Source organism: Chionomys nivalis, chromosome 10, assembly GCF_950005125.1.
Source record: "Chionomys nivalis chromosome 10, mChiNiv1.1, whole genome shotgun sequence".
Taxonomy (NCBI): Eukaryota; Metazoa; Chordata; class Mammalia; order Rodentia; family Cricetidae; genus Chionomys; species Chionomys nivalis.
The window spans coordinates 35939350-35959666 of NC_080095.1; the positions used below are offsets into that span (position 1 = coordinate 35939350).

At 38.2% G+C, this 20317-nt stretch overlaps 1 protein-coding gene across 40 annotated transcripts in view; it reads right to left on the reverse strand.

Moving 5' to 3' along the window:
* Positions 1–20317, reverse strand: part of Nrxn3 (neurexin 3) — a 1560627-nt gene that overhangs the window by 353310 nt on the left and 1187000 nt on the right. For all 40 annotated transcript variants that reach the window (XR_009057835.1, XR_009057834.1, XM_057782568.1 and 37 more), the window contains one exon: positions 511–692. Coding sequence is in view for 38 of the 40 variants with exons in the window: in XM_057782568.1 (XP_057638551.1) it covers positions 511–692 (182 nt within the window). In the remaining 2 variants the exon portion in view is untranslated. The remainder of the gene's footprint in view (positions 1–510; positions 693–20317) is intronic.

Sequence of the window (20317 nt, forward strand, 5' to 3'; positions counted from 1 at the left end):
ACATATCCCGTTCATTCCTGTGATCACATTTGCAGCCCAGGTTTATGAATGAATTCTTATTGAAACAGACTCGCCACATCCTAAAAGCACACTGTCTATAGTAAAACCAACAGATTCTATAACCTACAGCATCCATAATGGTGATATACTGGTCCTTTGGAAAAAGTTTGCCAACTGCTAGCTTAGGATGTTACTAACATTCCTCTTGTTTTTCCTTCTTGCCACATCTCAGTTGAGCCATAACAGATAAGTCTCTTTCCAAACCCAGTGGACATCTAAGAGATTCACTACAAGACCAAAGTAAACAGCCACAGGAGGCTAGAAGGGACCATTTTCTTTCTTGTTACTGAGGCATATTACTATGGCAGTTGAGACAGTTTGAAGGCGGTCTTTGAAAGACTGTGCACCTATGACGCATTTATGTAGAATGTTCTCCTGTGTTTATCAAACTCACGCCTCAGATCACCAGGAAGACAAAAGACTCCAAGCCGAGGCTGGGCAGGTACTCACTATGTGAAGCTGGAGGAAGTCTCCAAGTCCCGGGGCACTGTCAATGCGCACCAAAATGCCATCCTTCACAGTGGTGCTGAAGCCCACGGCCAGGCGGTCAGAGCGTGTGCTGGGTCTGTCATTCGCTGGCCAGGTGTAGAGGATGAGGCCACCGCTTTTTCCAAAGATGTATGTGGCACCAGCTGTAAGGCAAAGAGAAAGGGCACATTAGGGCCACCATATTATGCACTGACTGTTCCAGCACACCGTTGATACTGCAGGAGAAAACCTTCTCCGACTGGACAGTATTTAGTTACTAAAAGGGATGACTTCAAAAACCTCAGAAGGTATCTTTATCTCCAAATTAAGATGCTAGCAAATGGGAATAAATGGCAAAATAGATGTTCCAGAGAGACATTTAGTACCTTTGGTTCCCGATGCATAACAGTGGAGCAGGGGTGATACAGTGGATTATGAACTTTGCTAAATGTTAATAAACAATTTTCCCTCTACTGTAGCAGCAGAGTACACCAACCATTTGGCTAGGACAGGCATGAGACAGAAACATTCTCTCTACCTCTGACTGTCAGAATATTCTCATCAGTTCAGTCAGCTGTACCACAAGGCCTATAAATAAGTCCAAAGGTACTATTGCTTCTGCAATCCACAGAAAGGAAGCGTGGCCTGCAGACAGGTGTTGCACGAGGAGGATGGGGACCCTTTGTTTGTCCCAGCCGCCTGGCTAGCTTATACCCAAAATAATCACACGAAAACTGTATTCATTTAAACACTGCCTAGCCCATTAGCTCTAACTTCTTATTGGCTAATTCTTATATCTTAATTTAACCCATTTCTATTAATCTGTGTAACGCCATGTGACTGTGGCTTATCGGCAAGATTCTAAACAGTGTCCATCTCAGGCAGGAGATCTATGGCATCCCTCTTACTCTGCTTCCTTCCTCCCAGAATTTAGTTCTGTCTTCTCCATCTAACTCCTACCCTATCAAACCAAGCAGTTTCTTTATTGATTAACAAATGAAAGCAACACATAAACAGAAGGACCTCCTACACCATACAGGTGAAGCAATCTCTCTATGAAATGTTTGCTAACAGTAGTGTTTTTCCTTCCCAAATTTTGGATTTGGGAATTTAACATATATAAAATTGAGCTATTCAATGTTTGGCTCCAGTGTAAACATCACCTTTGTTTATGCTTCTTATAATTTATGTGTAAGGGCTGCAGACTACTTTAAAGAGCAGATATTAGGGTGTCTGAGCCTTGACTCTTAGAACCTATCACATGATGTCAGATGTCATTTTCCCAAATATGGCACTTGCTAATGTTCAAACATTCTTGTATATTTCAAATGTGGGCTTTCTGGACTAGAAATGATCTAGATGGATAACTGAAAGCATGTACATATTTTATTGTTACATTGCTATAAACATTTCTGGGGTCCTCCAAGAAGAAGAATCCTCTCCCTCAATATTTATTTGATAGCATTTATCTGATATTGGAGAAACAGTTCTCTATCTCTTTTTAGAAATTAAAATACAAAAAGGAGATACAGGAGATGCAGAAAACCATCTCAAGATAATTACTTTTTAACCTGACAAATTATGTGTGGTTAGGTGTATCTATACTGTTACTATTTACTCGTGTTTTTACTATTACCAACATTGATCTTGGGGTTACAAGAATATATTCATTGAAGTTACTTATAAAACCAAAAGGGAGAAAATGAAGAACATATTCTGCGACAGTTGGTCTTATTTGTCAACTTGATGGAATCTACTAATTACCTATGAGTAGAATCTTCTGGTGATGGCCATGAGAGACTGTCTAGATTGGATTCCTTGAAGCATAGAGACACAACCTGAAGGCAGGTGGGTGGGGTCATGAATTAAATACTAGAATGAATGCCAGTTGAGCACTGTAGTGTTCTCCCCAGCATCCTGACTGCTGATATAATATGATTGGTTATCTGCAACTTTTGCCACCATCATTTCGCTGCCTGATGGACTACATCCTGGAACTGCGGGCCAGAACAAACCATTTTTTTTTTAAGTTGGTTTTTAGCGCAGGGCATTTTATCACAGAAAGGTATCAAGTAACTAATACATATTTGCATTTTAAAATATTTTAAAGTCTATCTTAAGAAACGAGTATCTACTTCTACATCGGGGTGAATCTTTGAATTTGGCAGGCAAAATATACTATGACGTTGTAGCCTTGGGGATTTTATGCCAGTTATCAGAAGTGAGTAGTTTTGTATGCTATACTTCTTAACATTCAAAGATCAATTGGTAATTGATTTTCCCATGTGAATCCCAGGGAACTTTGTTGTGGTAAGTACACACTAGTTTTGTAAACATTAGATAGCCATTCCTTCAATCTTCAGCATTTACTAAAACTCTCAGTCACCAATCCATATCTATTTTCACAGTAAACTTAGAGAAAATATTGGAATGAATTGCGCTGGTTGCACATTCAATAAACTACATGGCTTGTTTAGAAATAATAGGCTCATTTGGGCTAGAACTGGGAGTTTATGTCATATGCCATCCTTGTAGGAGCACTAAGCCATCTGGGATGTGTGGAAACCCACTTTCGTTTTTGAAAGGTCACCTATGTGACTTGTTTCCGTTAACTCCATTTGTACATCACAAGCAGCACAGAATTTTTGTCACTTTATGAGTTTCTCAGTCCTTATGGGAGTCTCCAGAAGCCCACCAGAATCATCCAGAGGAACTGGGAAGATGGTATGCAAAGTTTATGTTAATTCCATATGCAAAACAATGTTTGCTCCCTACTACCCACAAACACCCTCAGAGCTGCTTAAAATTAGAAATCTTGGTAAAAACAATTTATGCTTGATATCTCTCCATCTGTGAAGAGTTTAAACAAGTCCTTTTCTGAAGATGATCACAAATGTCACCATTGCTCTCTTTATTCTTTATTTGGAAAACTGAAGGTTAGTCAGTGATTAATGTAGAAAATCACCAAAAAAAATGCAAATCAGCCTGTGACATTTCATGCCAGTTTATAAAATCTTAACCAGTTCTGTCCTATGTTCGTAGTGGATTGGCAACAGAAGCTCATTCCTACTGGACCAGGGAAGAATTTTATCGGCACAAAAATAATATTAAACATGCAGAGCAAGGCACATGTCTTTATATTTTGCAAAGCCTTTTCTTCAACTTTAGGTGGGGCTCAGCAATGGCAGGGATCACTTCATCAAACATTTTAGAGATGTGCAAGCAGAGGCTCAAATGTCTGCCTTAAATCAGGGGCAGCCAGTCTTAATTGCATCCAAGAGCCTTTTTTCATCACATACCAATGCAATCACAGAACATGATTCAACAATGGAGCTAAGTTCTCTGCACTTAGCCTTACATACTTCATGTCTTCTAAGGCTGAAATAGAAGACAAGCAAAGCCACTGCCCCAGGGCTGGCAGGCTGGCAGATAGCATTCTAGTTTTCAGCAAGCAGGAAACTTCACAAACTCTCTTTACTTCTCTGTTTACCCACTGTTCTGTCCAATAATTTTCCATGCTCCACATAAAGAAACTGTTGGAAGATAATTCACAACCTCTTACATATATAGAAGTCATGGTGGTGCTAATTTTAAATCAGCAGAGACGAAAACCTTTATAACATTAGCACATAGGTTCAACTGATAAAACACCTAATTTTGCAAAGGCATTGCTTATCTTCTAGTTCTGCATTTACAATGGCATAATCTTAGATAATTTCAACTTTGTAGATGAAAGGTATAAAAAATACAATGGGCCAATGTTTGGTTTCTTCTACATGGCAGAAAGACTTTGTGAATAGTATCACAGCCCAAAAATACTGTTAGATGAAATTAAATTAATTGCCATAATTTTCTATACTGACAGTGCCATTTTTCCAGTTTTCATGTTTTTGCTATCTTGAATAGTTTTTAGAAACAAACACAAACTTTCTGTTCATTTTAAACAAAATGTGTCTAGAGCTCCAAAGGGGACATAATTACATTGCTTTAGAATTTCAAATTTTAAAAAAATAATTTTGCTATTTTTAAATTACAAATCAATGTTTCAAGAATATCCAGGCAACGCTAATAGGCTTCATTGAGGATTTTCACTTCAGAGCCCCATGACACCAGAGTTGGGGTTGTCTGCCCTGAGCGTGCCTTTCTGTTGGACAGGATCTGATTGGACTCAGTATGGTGTTGCCAAGAGCAGGCTACATTTATGCATCATCAGAACAATATGAATTTAATACATTTGAGTAAGCAAATGGAAAATAAACCAACCGAATTAAAAATGGCTATGTTTGCCTTTGGGTCATTTAAAAAAAAAAAAAAAAACACAGCCTTTATAAAGAGCAGTGTGAGGCTGCTCTGCTGAGTCTTAACAGAGACAGTATTTTAAGAATGAAATCCTGCATAGTTCCCTCCCACCAACAGAAGATTTATCTTCTGATCTGTCACTATTTCTCCCACAATCAACAAATAATAGGCTTAGGTTACTACTTCAAACTGATTAGCCATATACTCAGATGGAAGTGAAGGTGCATTGAGAATTGTAATTCAACAGGCGAAGCTGGGGGGGGGGGGGGCTGGGGCATAAAAAAGTCATTTAGAGGGAGAAAGGGGGTCCACCGTGCTGCAATGGAATAGAAGCAGGAAAAAGTTCTAAAAAGTAGTCGAGCATAGGCATATAATGTAGTGATTAGGCAGACGGTTTAGAATTTCCAAAGAGAAGATAGCAAGAGGATAAATTTTTCTAGTTCACATTTCTTAACAGTAATGTAAAAGCAATGACAGATTTTTTTCTTATTATTATTTTACCAGAATTTGGTTGTTGAAGACAACTCAACTTTTCATTGTTTGAATATTTAGATAATAATTATGGCTATTTTTTTTTTAACTTAGCAGCTCCAAGGACTCTGTTTATAATGATATTTCTGTCTCTAGGCCCTCATCCAATTCACTTTTCTTTTTTGATGATCACCAAAAAAGTAATATTAAGGACTTGCTTAAGAGTCACACTGTGATCTCTGTGAGTTCGAGGCCAGCCTGGTCTACAAGAGCTAGTTCCGGGACAGGCACCAAAGCTACAGAGAAACCCTGTCTCGAAAAACCAAAAAAAAAAAAAGAGTCACACTGTGTGTGTGTGTGTGTATTTATATGCATCTCTGTATGTAGGAAAGTTGAGATAGAAAATATAATTGACTATCTGTGATTCATTTGTTATTTTGTCCATCAAATAATTATAGGTAACATGGCTTTGAAAAGCCTTCAGATACTATTGTTTTAAATTTTAAATACAAACTAGATTTCTGGTTGTTGGAATGGAAATGCTTTCTGGAAGTGCTACCCAGGGGAAGCCTGCAAGTGCTAAATTTAGCAAGAGCTAGATAAACTTCTGGAAAAGAACTACAGCATGAGAGTAACAAATCAGTACAGTGAATGTACACTCACATACCATATGGTATGCAAAGCTGGGCAAGAGATAGAATTCCACTGCTATCCTGGCCTCTTTCAACACAGAACATAGATTAGAGACTATATGGCAGTGAGATAACACCACTGTTCTCTGTGACTTCCTGGTTCTCTCTGATCAGTCCTTCATCGAGCACTGTGTAGAGACACAATTGTGATCTTTATCACAAAAACTGGCAAATCCTACTGGAGAACAAATAGACTATCAATGGCATAAAATATATTCCACCAGGAAATTTACTTGCTGCCATTACAACTATATTTAATTCATATCATATAGCTAATAAAAATAAATTGAAAGACTCGGAGTTTACAGCTGACCGAATCTTCTTCCAGCTTATAAAAGGACAAAGCTAGGGGATGTATCGCAGTTACTTATGTCTTAATGAAATTATTTCACAATTATTTTCAGAGTGATCTATCATTTCTTCTCAACCTCCTTCTTACTTCTGCATCTTTGGGGTGGTTATCACATCCATTCATTCCTAATGGTAGAAACATACATGTCTGTGGCACTGTGTGTTTTCAAATTACCTTCTGTGGGAGTATTTCTTTTGAGTCACCTTAGCTCAGCACTCACTGAAATTTTAATGGAATTTTTTTCTTGCTGTTTTAATTTTTAAAGAAATAATGAAAATACAGAGATTCAACAGCTTGAGGGGGTGCTAAGTGGCGGGAGGAGAATACGGTCACATCTTGCCAGTCTTCAGTCTCACCTCCCGTCTCTGTGCACTCATGGGATCACATGCCCCAGTCGAGGCCCTAGAAACCAGCTGCTACATAAAGAGGAGGGAAGGATGAGCGACAGATAAAAGTCTGCAATCAAGACCTCAGCAGCACAAAGGCAGACACCAGGGAAGAAGAGGTGCTACCAACAGCCCTCCAACGAACTTATCAGAAGGATAGTTTGCCGATCTGTTTCCCACTAGAAAGTTTTTTTTAAAAAAAATCAAAAAACAATGATAAAATGACCTTAGATAAATAAAAAGAAAGCACTTAACCTTAAAAGAGAAAATTCACCCATTTTGAACATCATGTCCCTTTAGCAAAGAAATAAGTATATTTGCTGCTTATTAAATTAAATTAAGCAATACCTAGGAGTGAAGTGTGGCTCCAGGGAAACCCAAGCTCTGTTTCTTAAGCAACGATTAGGGATAGATTTGGGGTGGGGAGGTCCTCAAGATAGGGCGATTTCTTTCTTCTTCTTGAAGGAAGAGCAATGATATTTGAAATTAATCCTTCAAACAATTCAATATTCTAAGGTACCAGAAACAAGAGTTACTATGTAAATGATTCAACCAACAGCACCAATGCTGATTCAGTATAGTACTGAATTTGTTCAGCAATATGGGAATTCAGATGTGCCTAATGAGATCCCTGGGTATTATATCCAATGTCATAGAACACCTTGTGGCAAGAAGATATAAAATTAACAAATTAATGAAATGCTTTTCTATGAAAGTCTACCATTATTTAGTTACAAAAATAAATAAAATCATACAAGACCACTTTTCTTGGGGATTTGTTAACTGCTAAGCCCATCTCTGCAAATGTTCTTGGAACCGGTGAGAGGAATGCGGAGGATTTCCCCGGGAGAAATGAAGAACTCACTTGCTTCTTCTAAAGCTTAACAACTGATGGACATATCTATTTCTGTGTTACTTTTTGAATACTTTTACTTCCCCAAAGTCTGAGTAATATAAAATGATACACAGTTTCAGCAGGCTCTCAAAACACAGGCAAACACACACTCCCTCTCTAAGTGCCAGGGATAATGGTATTTCCAGAAACATAGCACTTTGGAAACGTCATATCAGACAAGCATAGAAGACAGGTAGGTATCTTTCTCATAAACTCCAGGGTACCACTGCCAAGGATAAAGAAGAGGTTTGATGATACTTAAATTGATCTGAAAACAAGTCTGGAGGCACTCTCAAATTCTCCTTAGTGGAACTGACTCTTTTACTAAGACCTCTGTCTTATGGGACAACTTTTTCTTTTGCAAACTCTTCAGTGGTACTTAACACTAATCATGATACTAATGCTAACAGTGGAATTAATGTTTGTATCAGCTCTGTGAATGAGTGACTCCCAGCACACAATATAGTTTTCTAAACCTGTAGAGAGGAGAAATTACTACTGTTTTCAATCACTAGCATGAGACAGGGAAGCATCACAGCTGGTATGGGTCACTTGAACATCTGAAATTTATTTTCCCTCATTTTTTGAGACCAGAAGCCTGCTTCTGCAGCTTATAGATAGCCATTTCCAGCCTCGCTGTTTGCATGGGCTAACATGTGAGTGACAGCAGATGGGCACTGTAGCCATTTGTCCTAATCTCTTGTGAAGACACTAGGCATATAGGACTAGGAATTACTCGTGTAAACCCAGTTTGATCCATTACATATCCAAAGGCTCTATCTCTAAACATAGTCTACAGATTTTTGCTATCTGTGGGGGTTCTTGGACCAGTCACCATGGATACCAAAGGATGTCTTGGCATGAGTTTGTGAAAACACAGTTCAGTTCCTAACGGTTACTGTCTCCATTTTAATCATGAGACAAGTCAAACTGTAATATGCCCAGGAGTAATTATACCACACTCGTAAAACTGTCAATTTGGCAGGTCAACCTCCACTACTAGATTTATACCAGAGATTATTCCACAGCCAGCAAAATTTAACTTTCATAGTAGCCATACCGATTTCTCACATAAGAAAACAAAGTCCTAGGAAATTGCACAATATGTGAGTTTAAACAAATAAATATTAATATTAAGTTTCGTTGTCAAACAAGATGAAAATCCAGAGCCCTTCTGTACTATGAGCTTCTGAGGGGTGAAGCTGTTTAATTTATCACTTGGTCAACAATTGTGAGTGCTTGGAAAATAAATCTTGCTGACTTAATCATCCTGGCCCGCCTCTCCGTGCGTATCTTCACATGGCCATTCAGGCAAGGAGAAGGACTGCAGATGAAACAAGATGACAAAGCGCCTTCATCCAGCTCAGCGATTTGTCACCTCAACGTGGGAATATTTTATAAATACTCATCAATTAGGGTTCATAACAGTGCACATGATCGAGCAGCACACAGCTTTCAATTTATAAAAGAAAACTACCCACACACATATCTGCATGATTTTTCTTCAGTGAATTTTTGGCAGGCTCAGAAAAGAAAATCACACCCATTTTGTGTCAGATTGTTTTCTGTTACCCCTTAGTTCCTAAATCACATCACAAATTGGGGTCTTTAAAAAAAAACTTTATAGGGACATGGAGGGGAGAACAATGTGGTCTTCATTTTATTTTGTAGAGCATTAGCTAACAGCAAAGATCATATGTCCATGTCTGTTCGGAAAATACAAATGATTGAGACAGAAAGCAAAAGTGATCATCTGGTGATTACTCATCAGCCTTTTCTGTTGCATGATTTTTTTCCCGAAAACACAAGGCTTCTGATAGCATCTCTAGGGCTCAGGATAGAAGAAAGCCAAGCAGAAGTTCAAACTCCCTTATTTGCCTCCATTTCTTCTTTTCTGCCACGGCTTTGAAATACCTTTCCTGAGATCAATCAAGGGGTCTCTCTGGAAGGAAATACAGATGAAAAGCAATGGCTTTGATTTAAATGCCTGATTTATATGGACTTCACACTTTTTAGGGTCAGGGACTATGCAAAGATAATTTTGGTGCTTTTGTGGCTCTAATCTATAAAACATGATTTTCTTGAAAAAGTTGTTTAACAATTTTGAAGGGTAATGACACTGAGTTGTTCAATACACATTCTCTAACTAAAGAACCCACCGCAGAGTTAGGAAGGAGGAAGGCATGGGAACTACTATGGCTTCTTAGTAGATAATCTTCATTTATCTTCACTGTGCCTCAATTTCTACATGGTTAAAAAGCTGATAGGAGCTCATCAGACTCCAGCCTCAGCTGAGGAGATACTGACAACTGATGGAGGCTGTGGGAAGGCTAGCCATTTTTCTTTGGGTGTATGGTCATTGGTAGTTTTCTCATGAATAAATGAATGGTCCCATACAGGTGCACATTTAAACAACATTAATCGGATGCAGTATATATTGAAAAAATAATAAAGAAAAAAGGCTGGCTATACAAAGTGCTTACTGTGAAAACACAAGGCTCTGAGTAAGAATCTCCACAACCCTCACAAAAGCTAGGTATGGTGGTACATGTCTCTAAACCCTAGGGACGCAGAGATAGGGCAATCCCAAGGCTTGCTGGCTAGCCAGGCCAGTCCAATTGATGAGCTTCAGAATCAGTGGGGATCCTGTTTGTCCACAATGAAAACTGATAAAGAGGCCCAATATTCCCTTTTGACTTCTACATAATCATACACACGTGTGCCCATATATGTGTACACATACAGGGACACACACAACATATTGCACACACACACACACACATAGTCAACAATATTTAAATAATTTAATATTGCCACGCTATCAGGAGTAGCTCAAAGTGAACTGACATCCCTCTTATCTCTGTACCTGACCTGAACATCTGTTTTAATATAAGGAACAAGAAATCCCTTTATATGTAAGTTGTTTTTCTCAAAACTAGTTGATTCAAATGAAAATTACCAGCTTTAAAATAATGTACTCTACTATCATGGCCAAGAGGAGGAATTATTGAAATGTTAAAAAATCCTGTAGTGATAGTCTGCTAGACATTCAGAAGAAAGTGATTGACAAACTGCCAATATAGGCAGAACTGTCTTTGATACTTCCTGCTTCGTGGAAAAGTCTGCTGGATACTATGGGCCTGTAGGCTATGCCCCAACAGTACAGAAATTTGAGCGACTGTCCAGGCAGCAAGAAGTCTCTGTCAGTTCTATAGTTTTGGAAGTTGTTTACAATGCACTTCCTATTTACATAGGTAATATTATTCCCTTCTTTAGTCTTTGATGGAGTTCAAGAATATATAGTTATAATGTAGTTTTACTTAGTTATGATAAAAGATAAAGTAGATATAAATATTGTAACTGCAAAGCTTGCTTGATGCCTAATTTGTTATATGCAATTTTTCTGTGTTAAAGTTAAAACCTTCTTTTTTATTTAAACAGAAAAGGGACGGTGATGTGGGATTCCCCACTGTATGCTGTGAATACCATTGGTTAATAAAGAAGCTGTTTTCGGTCTGTGACAACGTAGAGCAGAGCTAGGTAGGGAAAACTAAACAGAACGTTGGGAGAAAGGTTGCAGAGTCTTGAAGAAGCCATGGAGCTGCCGCCAGAGATATACGTGTCAAAACTTTGCCAGTAAGCCACAACCACGTGGCAATACACAAATTAATAGAAATGGATTAAATTAAAATGTAAGAGTTAGCCAATAAGAAGCTAAAGCTAATGGGCCAAGCAGTAATTTAATTAATACAGATTCTGAGTGGTTATTTCGGAAGTCTGGGCAGCTGGGAAATAAACAAACGACCTCCTACAACAATAAGTTAGAAGCCCTGATGACCCCGACAGGATCTGAAGGTAGAGGAATAATAGGTTATGGTAAAATGAATTGACTAGAGACGACTGTATCAACAACTCAGGAGTAGTCCCCAAGAGAAGGAAATGCACTAAGTTTTTTGTTTGTTTGCTTGTTTGCTAGCTTGCTCATTAAGACAGAATCTGATGCATCCCAGGATAGCTTTCAACTCACTATGTAGCCTAGACGAGCTTCCATTCTTGGTCCTCCTGTCCTCTACCTATGAAGTGTTAGGATTTACGTGTGTGTGTCATCGTATAAGCTTTCGTATTTCATATTGGGACACTTGATGCTTTGGGTGTGTTTTCCAGACAAATGTTTATGGATTTTATAGCTGGGGTATAGAACGGACATGCAGGGGTGAGGAGAAAATGTTATCTGTGAGGATGTAGGTCCTCACCTGACACTCATACAGTATGTCCTGACTGGGGACTTCTTGAGTACCAGACCTATGACATACAAATTTCTGTTGCCTACAAAGATAATCAGTCTAGAACACTTGGCTACAGTGACTTATGTGAACTAAGATACTAAAATATCCAATATCCTATTTCCCTCTTTCTCAAATTAAATTTTAAGTTATTGTACAAAGCAATGGGATTTACTATAATATTTTAATACTTCTTATTCAACCCCTCTTCTGTTGCCTCCCCACTTCCATCATGCCCTCCTTTGTTTGTCCTTTCTTTTAATCAGGCTGTCCCCTGCTTACATGTTGCATGTATTCCGTTATGCTCTCATTTGCCGTTCCCCCTTAAAATGTCTTAATCCCTTCCCGCGGTCCCCTTTTCTAACATGCACAAGCCAACAGATAGCAAACATACAATTACAAAGCCGAAACAACTTAGATAATTTATCTCATGAATATTCATACAGTTTTGTGAGTAAACTCAAGGCTGCATTAAAACTTGATTCCAAGACTATTAGACATAGTACATTATAACTTTATAGGTAGCTACTCACCATAATTTATTATTTCACCTAATTAAAGGAGAATTAGAATATAATTTTATCTAGGATTTAACAAAATCCTAGAATCATTCCTTCCCAAATTTTAATTAAGAAAGGAATGAAGTAAGGTGTTTTAAATATGATAGCAACTGTCAAAACCAACTAACATCAATCACACCAAGCAATAAAACACATAGCCTTTGATGGTGAAATCAGGGAACAAGAGGTATTCATTAGTACAGTATTAGCAGATGTTATGTAGATGTCTCATTAAAACAGTAAAGCATTAAAATAAAATAATCTGTAAATACTGGAAAGGAACATGATGAGTTTCAAAGGATACATGAACAAATACCTGCATATACCAAATAACTCTTCAAACTCTATTAAATTAGGAAGAACAAGTGATAAGGTGATGTAAGTTACATACATGCGAATCAACCACTTGTCACCCTCTCAAAATTGATGCACTAATTTCCAGGAGAACAATAAAACCATTTGATGGAAAAGTAAATTTTTTTATTGGAAAATTAGATATACATGTGAAAAGAATGACTCTGGATACTTGTTTTACATTATTGATTAATACCCAGATTATATAAGGAAATATAAAACAAAAATTTTAAAAAATCCACTTAGACAATGGGAAGGGCTGAAGATGCTATTCTGTGGTAGGACATCTTTGGCATGTGCAAGGCCCTTGTTCAATCCCCAGCAATGTCAAAGAATGAAAAATACCAGAATAAACAGATGGACAATAAAGGCATGAGAAGACATTCCATGTGACTAATTGATATTGAAATGCAGATCAAGCCTTCCCCGAAATATTCCTTTTTAAGTATTGGCAAGGATATAGAGGATACTTCTGTACCATTCGTGGGAATTTACAATGCTGTAGCCACTGTGGAAAGTGAATGGCAGTTTCCTAACATACACACACACACATACACACACACACACTCACACACACAGACACACACTCACAGACACACACACACACATACACTCACACGGTTATGTGGTTGTTTAGTCTATGTCTCTCTGTATGCTGGAATGAACCAAAACCAGAGACCAAACTACATGTTTGTATACCTCTTCTCATAATGACATCATTCACAATATTGAGAAAGTATAGAAAACTCAAATACCTCTAGATGAATGGTTCAAAAGAATGTGATCTAGAGATACAGTGAAACACTAGTCAGCTTTAAAAAGTAACGTAATTGTGACAATTACTAGCATGTGGATGAGCTGTGAGGAAATTGAAATAAGTCAGGCACAAGTCATATAAATGACTTAGGATATTCAATTCAGAACTAGAGAAAGGACGGTAGTGGTTGTTTGGCCTGGGGCAAGGTGGTTTATTGAACTACATGGTGCTTTGAAGAACTACAGTTTGTGATGCTGGAGAAGGTCTTGGAGGATGATACCATTATAGTTAGTTCCACTGAATAATACACTTAAATATAACTAAAACGGCAAACTTTGTTATATATGTTTTACCATGACAAAAAAAATCAATAGCTTACCATGACAAGAAAAAAAGACAATAAAAACAATCTATAAAATATCTTTACAAAATCAACAAGGAGGTCAAACAAGAAAATCTTCCTAAAATAAACTATAAGTTAGAAGGGCATAAAATATTTACATATGAGAAAGTCACATGCCAATAATAAATAGGGACAATAGGTGCATATTAACTCTATCATTCTTTAAGGCACTTCAGAAGAGAATCTCATTGTTTTTGAAGTTCATCAAGGAAGAAAAATGAATAAGAGCTGCCACAACAAATTTACAGTGAAGAATAAGGAGATAGGAAATTTCAGAGCAAGCCTGTAATACCAGGACAGGGGAGGACCAGGAAACCAGCTGCGAAATTTCAGGCCAATGTCTTCTACACGGTGAGTGTCAACTAGCCAAGGGAACCTAGTAAGACCTTATCTCAAAACAACAAGAAGATCAAAGAGAAGGAAAAACTTTAGACATTAAAATTTAGTGATTGAACTGGAGTTAGAGTGATCTCTCATGGGTAAACAAATTGCAACAGGGCAGTTACTGAGAATGGAGTGTGGATTCATAGTCACCCTAACCTAAGTCATGGAAGGGTCGTTTATTTGAAAGCCATCATTAAAGACTGATACGGCATGGTGTAGTGTATTTGGAAAACACAGAATCATCTTTTTTTGTGTAGCATGAAGGTTGAAGAACAGAGAATGGCAAAGTAGTTCTTGAAGAAAGCCAAGGAGAGCTGCTGAGTGCCCAGTGTCCTCGTAAGATGATGCTTACTTACACCTTACTGGATTTCCCAGTCTTCTCCTTAAAGCAATTTTGTGTTCACAACAGAAAGCCTTTAAGGACCTACGACTGCCAACATTTAAAAATAAACCTTTCTGAACACACAAAAAAAAATTAGAAATTGAAAAAAATGTATTACCCTCCAATATCAAAGTTTTTACAGGAAATTTTAGTATTCAAAAAGTTAGTTTGGTCAGTGAGAAACAGGTGTGAGAAATAAAATGTAGTCTTCTGTGCAGAAGACAGAGAGAAGAGAAATCACACTTTCAAAACTTATGATTCCAAATATCTCATATCTCATTGATGCTGCTTCTGTCGCATGCAACCAACAAACAACTGAACAATCCTCACTTCAAAAGATTTTTAATCTCTCAGGCCCTGGAGTGGAGCACTTTTGACACCTGCTCATGGCCCTGTTTTTATTCATGAAGCCACATTGTGAGTCTATAAAAATTCATTTTTCACCACTCGTCTTAGCGCTGCGATGATAACTTTAGCGTTGATTCAACAGCAACGATATGACACCCTACAAATAAACAGCAGTCGCTCCCATCAAAGCTTGAGGATCTGTTATGATGGATATATTCAGACACACCAGCCTCTTTTTAGAAAGTGCAATTTTATGGAAAAATACAAGATAATTGGTCTTTAGCTCTTGCAATAAACTTAGATGGCACCTGCCATATTTAAATTAATACAGTACTTCTCCACGTTAGATGAGGCCTTCTGATTGAGTCAGTCACAAGAAAAGACTCTGACACAACTTGTGTGTGCTTGAATTGTAGGCTGCTTTTTGATGTGGGTGCATTTAAAAAAAAAATTATGTGATACTTGTCCATCCACTAAGAAAGGAAATTGAAAGTTCTCTATTCAGCCACACATCCTGGCTGTCCTTATCTGTCTGCCTCAGCTTCTGCTTCACATTGTGCCACATAGGTGGCAGGTTTTATTGGGCACTGGGAGATGCTCCAAGGCAATGATGTTGGACCTGCAGGCTCTGCATGAACGCCGGGTCCGCTTACCAGACAGCACACACACATGACTCTTGAGGATTTGCTCCCTCTCCCGCTGTCCCCAGTTCCTCCCACTGAGGCTGCCACCATGCATATTAAGTAGAGCAGAGATCCATTTGGCTCCGTTATATTTCACTTAAACCAGAAGCAAGAACAAAGCAGACCCTGTTGAAGGTAAAGCGCAGCGGCCATCATGGCAGTGGGCCCTCTCACTTCCGGAGACAGCTTGACTGAGAGTGAGGATTTTCCTTGTGGGGCCAAGTCTAAGCTCTAAGAATCCACCAGCAAAAGGGGCAGTGGGAACCTGAGCACATGGCTGATGTGACTTTTTTGTATGAGGTGAACTTGTTTTCTGAAAGGTCAGTCTGCCAGGGATAACCCACTTTCCATAAGCTACCTGTTTTAACAATGGATTCCCATGTGCTTACTCTAAAACAAATATTACTCCTAAGGTCATAACCTTGTGAAGGCAGCTGACAAGACAACACTGGTTCACAAAGGTATGTTATCTATACTAGGAAGAAAGCCAGTCATAGATTATACTTTGTTTGTTTGCTTTTTCACTACTTGGTATTGAGCCCAGTGCATTCAGCAGGCTAGGCAAGCATGTTGCCTCTAAAATCTACCCCTAGATGAACTTTTACTTTGAGATAAGTAAGATTTCCAGGGTATCCTAAACCTCATCTTCACACACACACACACACACACACACACACACACACACACATTATACATATGTTAACAAAGTTTAATTCATCCCTTATTTGCTTAATGATATTGCTTGGGGAATCAAAAAATTACTATGGAGAAGTTCGTTGTTTTTTTTTTTTTTTTTTTTGAGAGGAGGTGTGAATGAAACACAGGAGGAGAAAGGACAGATATATGAGGAGAATTTGTATGCATGATAAGAACTTGGTGTCTGACAGGGACAGAAAGACGATGACATATCTTAGCTAGGCCAGTTCATTTTCTGTATGTTTATTGTGAAGATACTTTACTGGGTACAGAATCATTCAAATCTTTATATTCAAATACATGTGATAAGTGAAAATCCTTAAACAGTTTGTCCATTAATCCCTAAAACATCTCAGCTGAAAGAAGACTTTCTGCACACCACAGAAAAAGATCTATTTGGGAGCCTGCCTTTTGACTTCTCAAATCTCACAGCTTCCACTACAGGGGATACACAAATGGCAGTGACATTCTAGGGACCTGTCCAGGCCCCCAAGCATGAGACTGACAAGGCAGAGCACTTTCCACTGGAGGCAAGGAAAGGAGAGCTTGGGAGTGGTCTGCTACAACCTGAATGAAATTCCTTTAGAAACACTGCAGCCGTGAAGACAAGGAAGTATAACAGCTATTTAATCATCTTCTCTACGAAGTGCTGATTCTTTAGACACTTGTGACGCTCATGAATGATGTAGGCACTGGCTCTGATGAATTCAGAGCACTTCCTCACCATAGAGACTTTCAGGGAATTTATGCCCCTCCCCCAAGACAAAAGGGCTCCTGGGCTCAGTTACCATTTGTTCTGGGAGAGAATTTAGAGTCTCACCAGCAATTCCTTTTACCCTCTTCAATAAAGTGCTTATGTTGATATACTGACTGTGGTTGTGCAAAACAAATGTGTCCTTGGAAATCCGTGCACGGTGAACAGGCTGGCTGGCTCGCTGTCTTTCTCCGATTAAACTTTAGTCATTTTCAGTTACTGTTAGGTATTCAGCTTCCATGCCAGTCTTCAAATCATCCCTGTTTGGCCAAAGGCATATGTATACATGTACACATCTATATATTTGTGAATATGAATATATGAATATGTATATATGTATATACAAGTGTGTACATATACACTTGACAGATACTGTTCTTAGATGTCTGTAAACTCAAATGCTATTTAAATTCACTGTTAACAAAAGAATTCTGGAGTATATGAACTATTAAAATGTTTTCTGTATCTTTTGCCTGTACAACATCTGCTTGTATGAAGTAAATTAGGTGGTATTCTCATAAAAATTTTATTAAGGTCCTATTAAATATTAGGTAATTTTCTTTGTCCTAGTGAAAGATCAGAAAACACAGCACAATCCTATTATTAATAGAGATGGTATTTAATGGGAATGCCAGGTAACACCCAAATAAATAGGATATTTGGAAGCTTTAAGTGCTAATAAGGCTTGATAAAAAGGATGCTGTGATGTAAACAATATCACAATGTAAACTGGGTGCCAGAAAAGAAAGCTTTGCACTTCCTGCAGGAAAGGGGCTCTCATCAGAGGGAGTAATGGCAAGAGAGTAAGTCAATGAGTTCTTGGCATACTTAGCATACTTGGGAAAAACAACCAAATCAGTGTGTCTACAGTGGAGAGTGCAAGGAAGGGGGTGTGAAAAGATTGTTTGCAGGAGAGAGACAGGACTATAGAGCCCATAGGAATCACCTCATTGAAATTAACCCTTTGTCTGCCCCTGCTGAGATGGCAAAATAGTTCTTTGAAAGTCTATGCTAATAACATAGAAGTAGATATGAAAGGCAGACAAGAGAGGAAAGTAGATGGAATAAAAAAAGATACAAATATATATGAATGAAGTGATCATCTCTGGATACATATAAGAAGTGGGAGAGAAATTACACAGACCATTGGAAACCAGAAACAATGACTGAACATTCCTATGCTTAAGACGGACAATCAATTGTGCAAACGATTGTTTCTAGAGCTACCCAATGATAGAATTCTCCAAAAAGTAAAATTTCAAATCAGACATGTCCCTAGAGAGTCTAGAAAGTCACTGTTTTTTATAGGTCCTTTCTAGATAGTTCCAAAAGAACCTACTCTAAGAAAGAAAGAATATATGGGGAAAAAAAAATCTGAATTTTAGAAAATCTGACATGTTTATCTATGTTAATTAACTTATTTCACTTTGTTAAATCAGTTTTACTTTTTTGACAAGTTGCTGTCACTTCCAGTAAAAAAAAAAAAATAAGTAGCTGTTTGGTATAGTGTTAATAGTTTATAAAGTCATATTTTCACTACAAATACCTTAACACAGTTGGCAGAAATATACTTGTGGACATTATCCTAAATGATATTTTTGGTACATAGTTTGTCATCTAGGAAAAGCCACTAATAAAATCATCCATTAAAAATATGCCTTTGATCCCTGAAATAACAGGCAGCAATAACTAAATTATTCCTTTCTTAAAACCCTGGAGTAAGGATGGAGATACAGCAACTAAAATTGGTCATTCTGAGGGCTGGGGAAGGGGCATCTTCTCTTCATCTAATTCACACAAGGTCTAACACGTTCACAAATCTACAGATGTGTACATATATACATATGCTATGCCTTTGGCCAAATGGGGGAGATGTGTGATTTGAATATTGGCATGAAAGCTGTTTACCTTACAGTAATTGATCAATAAAATTTAATGTCAAGATAGCGATAGCACCAAGGGTTTCAGACAAAAGGTGAGGCAGGCTGTGGCTTAAGATATCTTTCTTCAAATGGACCTTCAGTTGAAAACAGAGTTTGTAAAATGTCATTTATAGAGAAGGAGGTTTTAAGAGTCATCTGCACAGTTAATACTGTACAGTGAAAGAAATCTGTGTGCACAGTGGATCTCCTGTCAAGTGTTTTATCCACAACAAAATGGAGGTGAAAAGTCTTCAAAAAGATCTTCTTAACACCACACAACTTAACAAGAAGTAAAATTCTTATTTATATATAAGAATTTACTATGGGGTATTTTAAAGAATAAAATACATTTGTCTAATATTTTGGAGATGTGAAAAGAAGGAAGGAATGAAAAGAAAGAGGATTAGCTGGGGACATCTCTCTGGACCCCTGGGAACCCCTTCCAACCCTAAAATGGCTCCCTTAAATTAAGATATATACTTCCCTGCTTCTATATCCACCCTTCCTTTATCCCAACCATCCCATTCCCCCAAGCTCTCCCCATCCTCCCCTTCTCACTTTTCTCTCCCCATCTCTCCTTTCCCCCATCCCACCCCACCCCCCATTTTCCAATTTTTGCCCAGAAATCTTGTCTACTTCCAATATCCAGGAGGATAACTATATGTTTTTCTTTGGGTTCACCTTCTTATTTAGCTTCTCTAGGATCACAAATTATCAGCTCAATGTCCTTTATTTATAATAAATATGAGTGAGTACATCCCATGTTCATCTTTGGCGGACAATGAGGCCTGCTGAGAAGCCAAGGACAATGGTACTGGGTTTTGATCCTACTGCATGTACTGGCTTTGTGGGAACCTAACCTGTTTGGATGCTCACCTTCCTAGACCTGGATGGAGGGGGGAGGACCTTGGACTTCCCACAGGGCAGGGAACCCTGAGTGCTCTTTGGACTGGAGAGGGAGAAGGAGGGGAGTGGGGGGTGAGTAGTGGGGGGAGGGGGAGGGAAAAGGGAGGCGGGGATGAGGCAGAAATTTTTAATAAAAATAAAAGAAAAAAAGAAAGAGGATTAGTCTGTATCTACTAAGATTTATGAAACAATCTATTGGTTACATCTATGCAGAATGAATCTGAGTAAGATTACTGTTTTTGCAGCAACTGCTTTACATTAG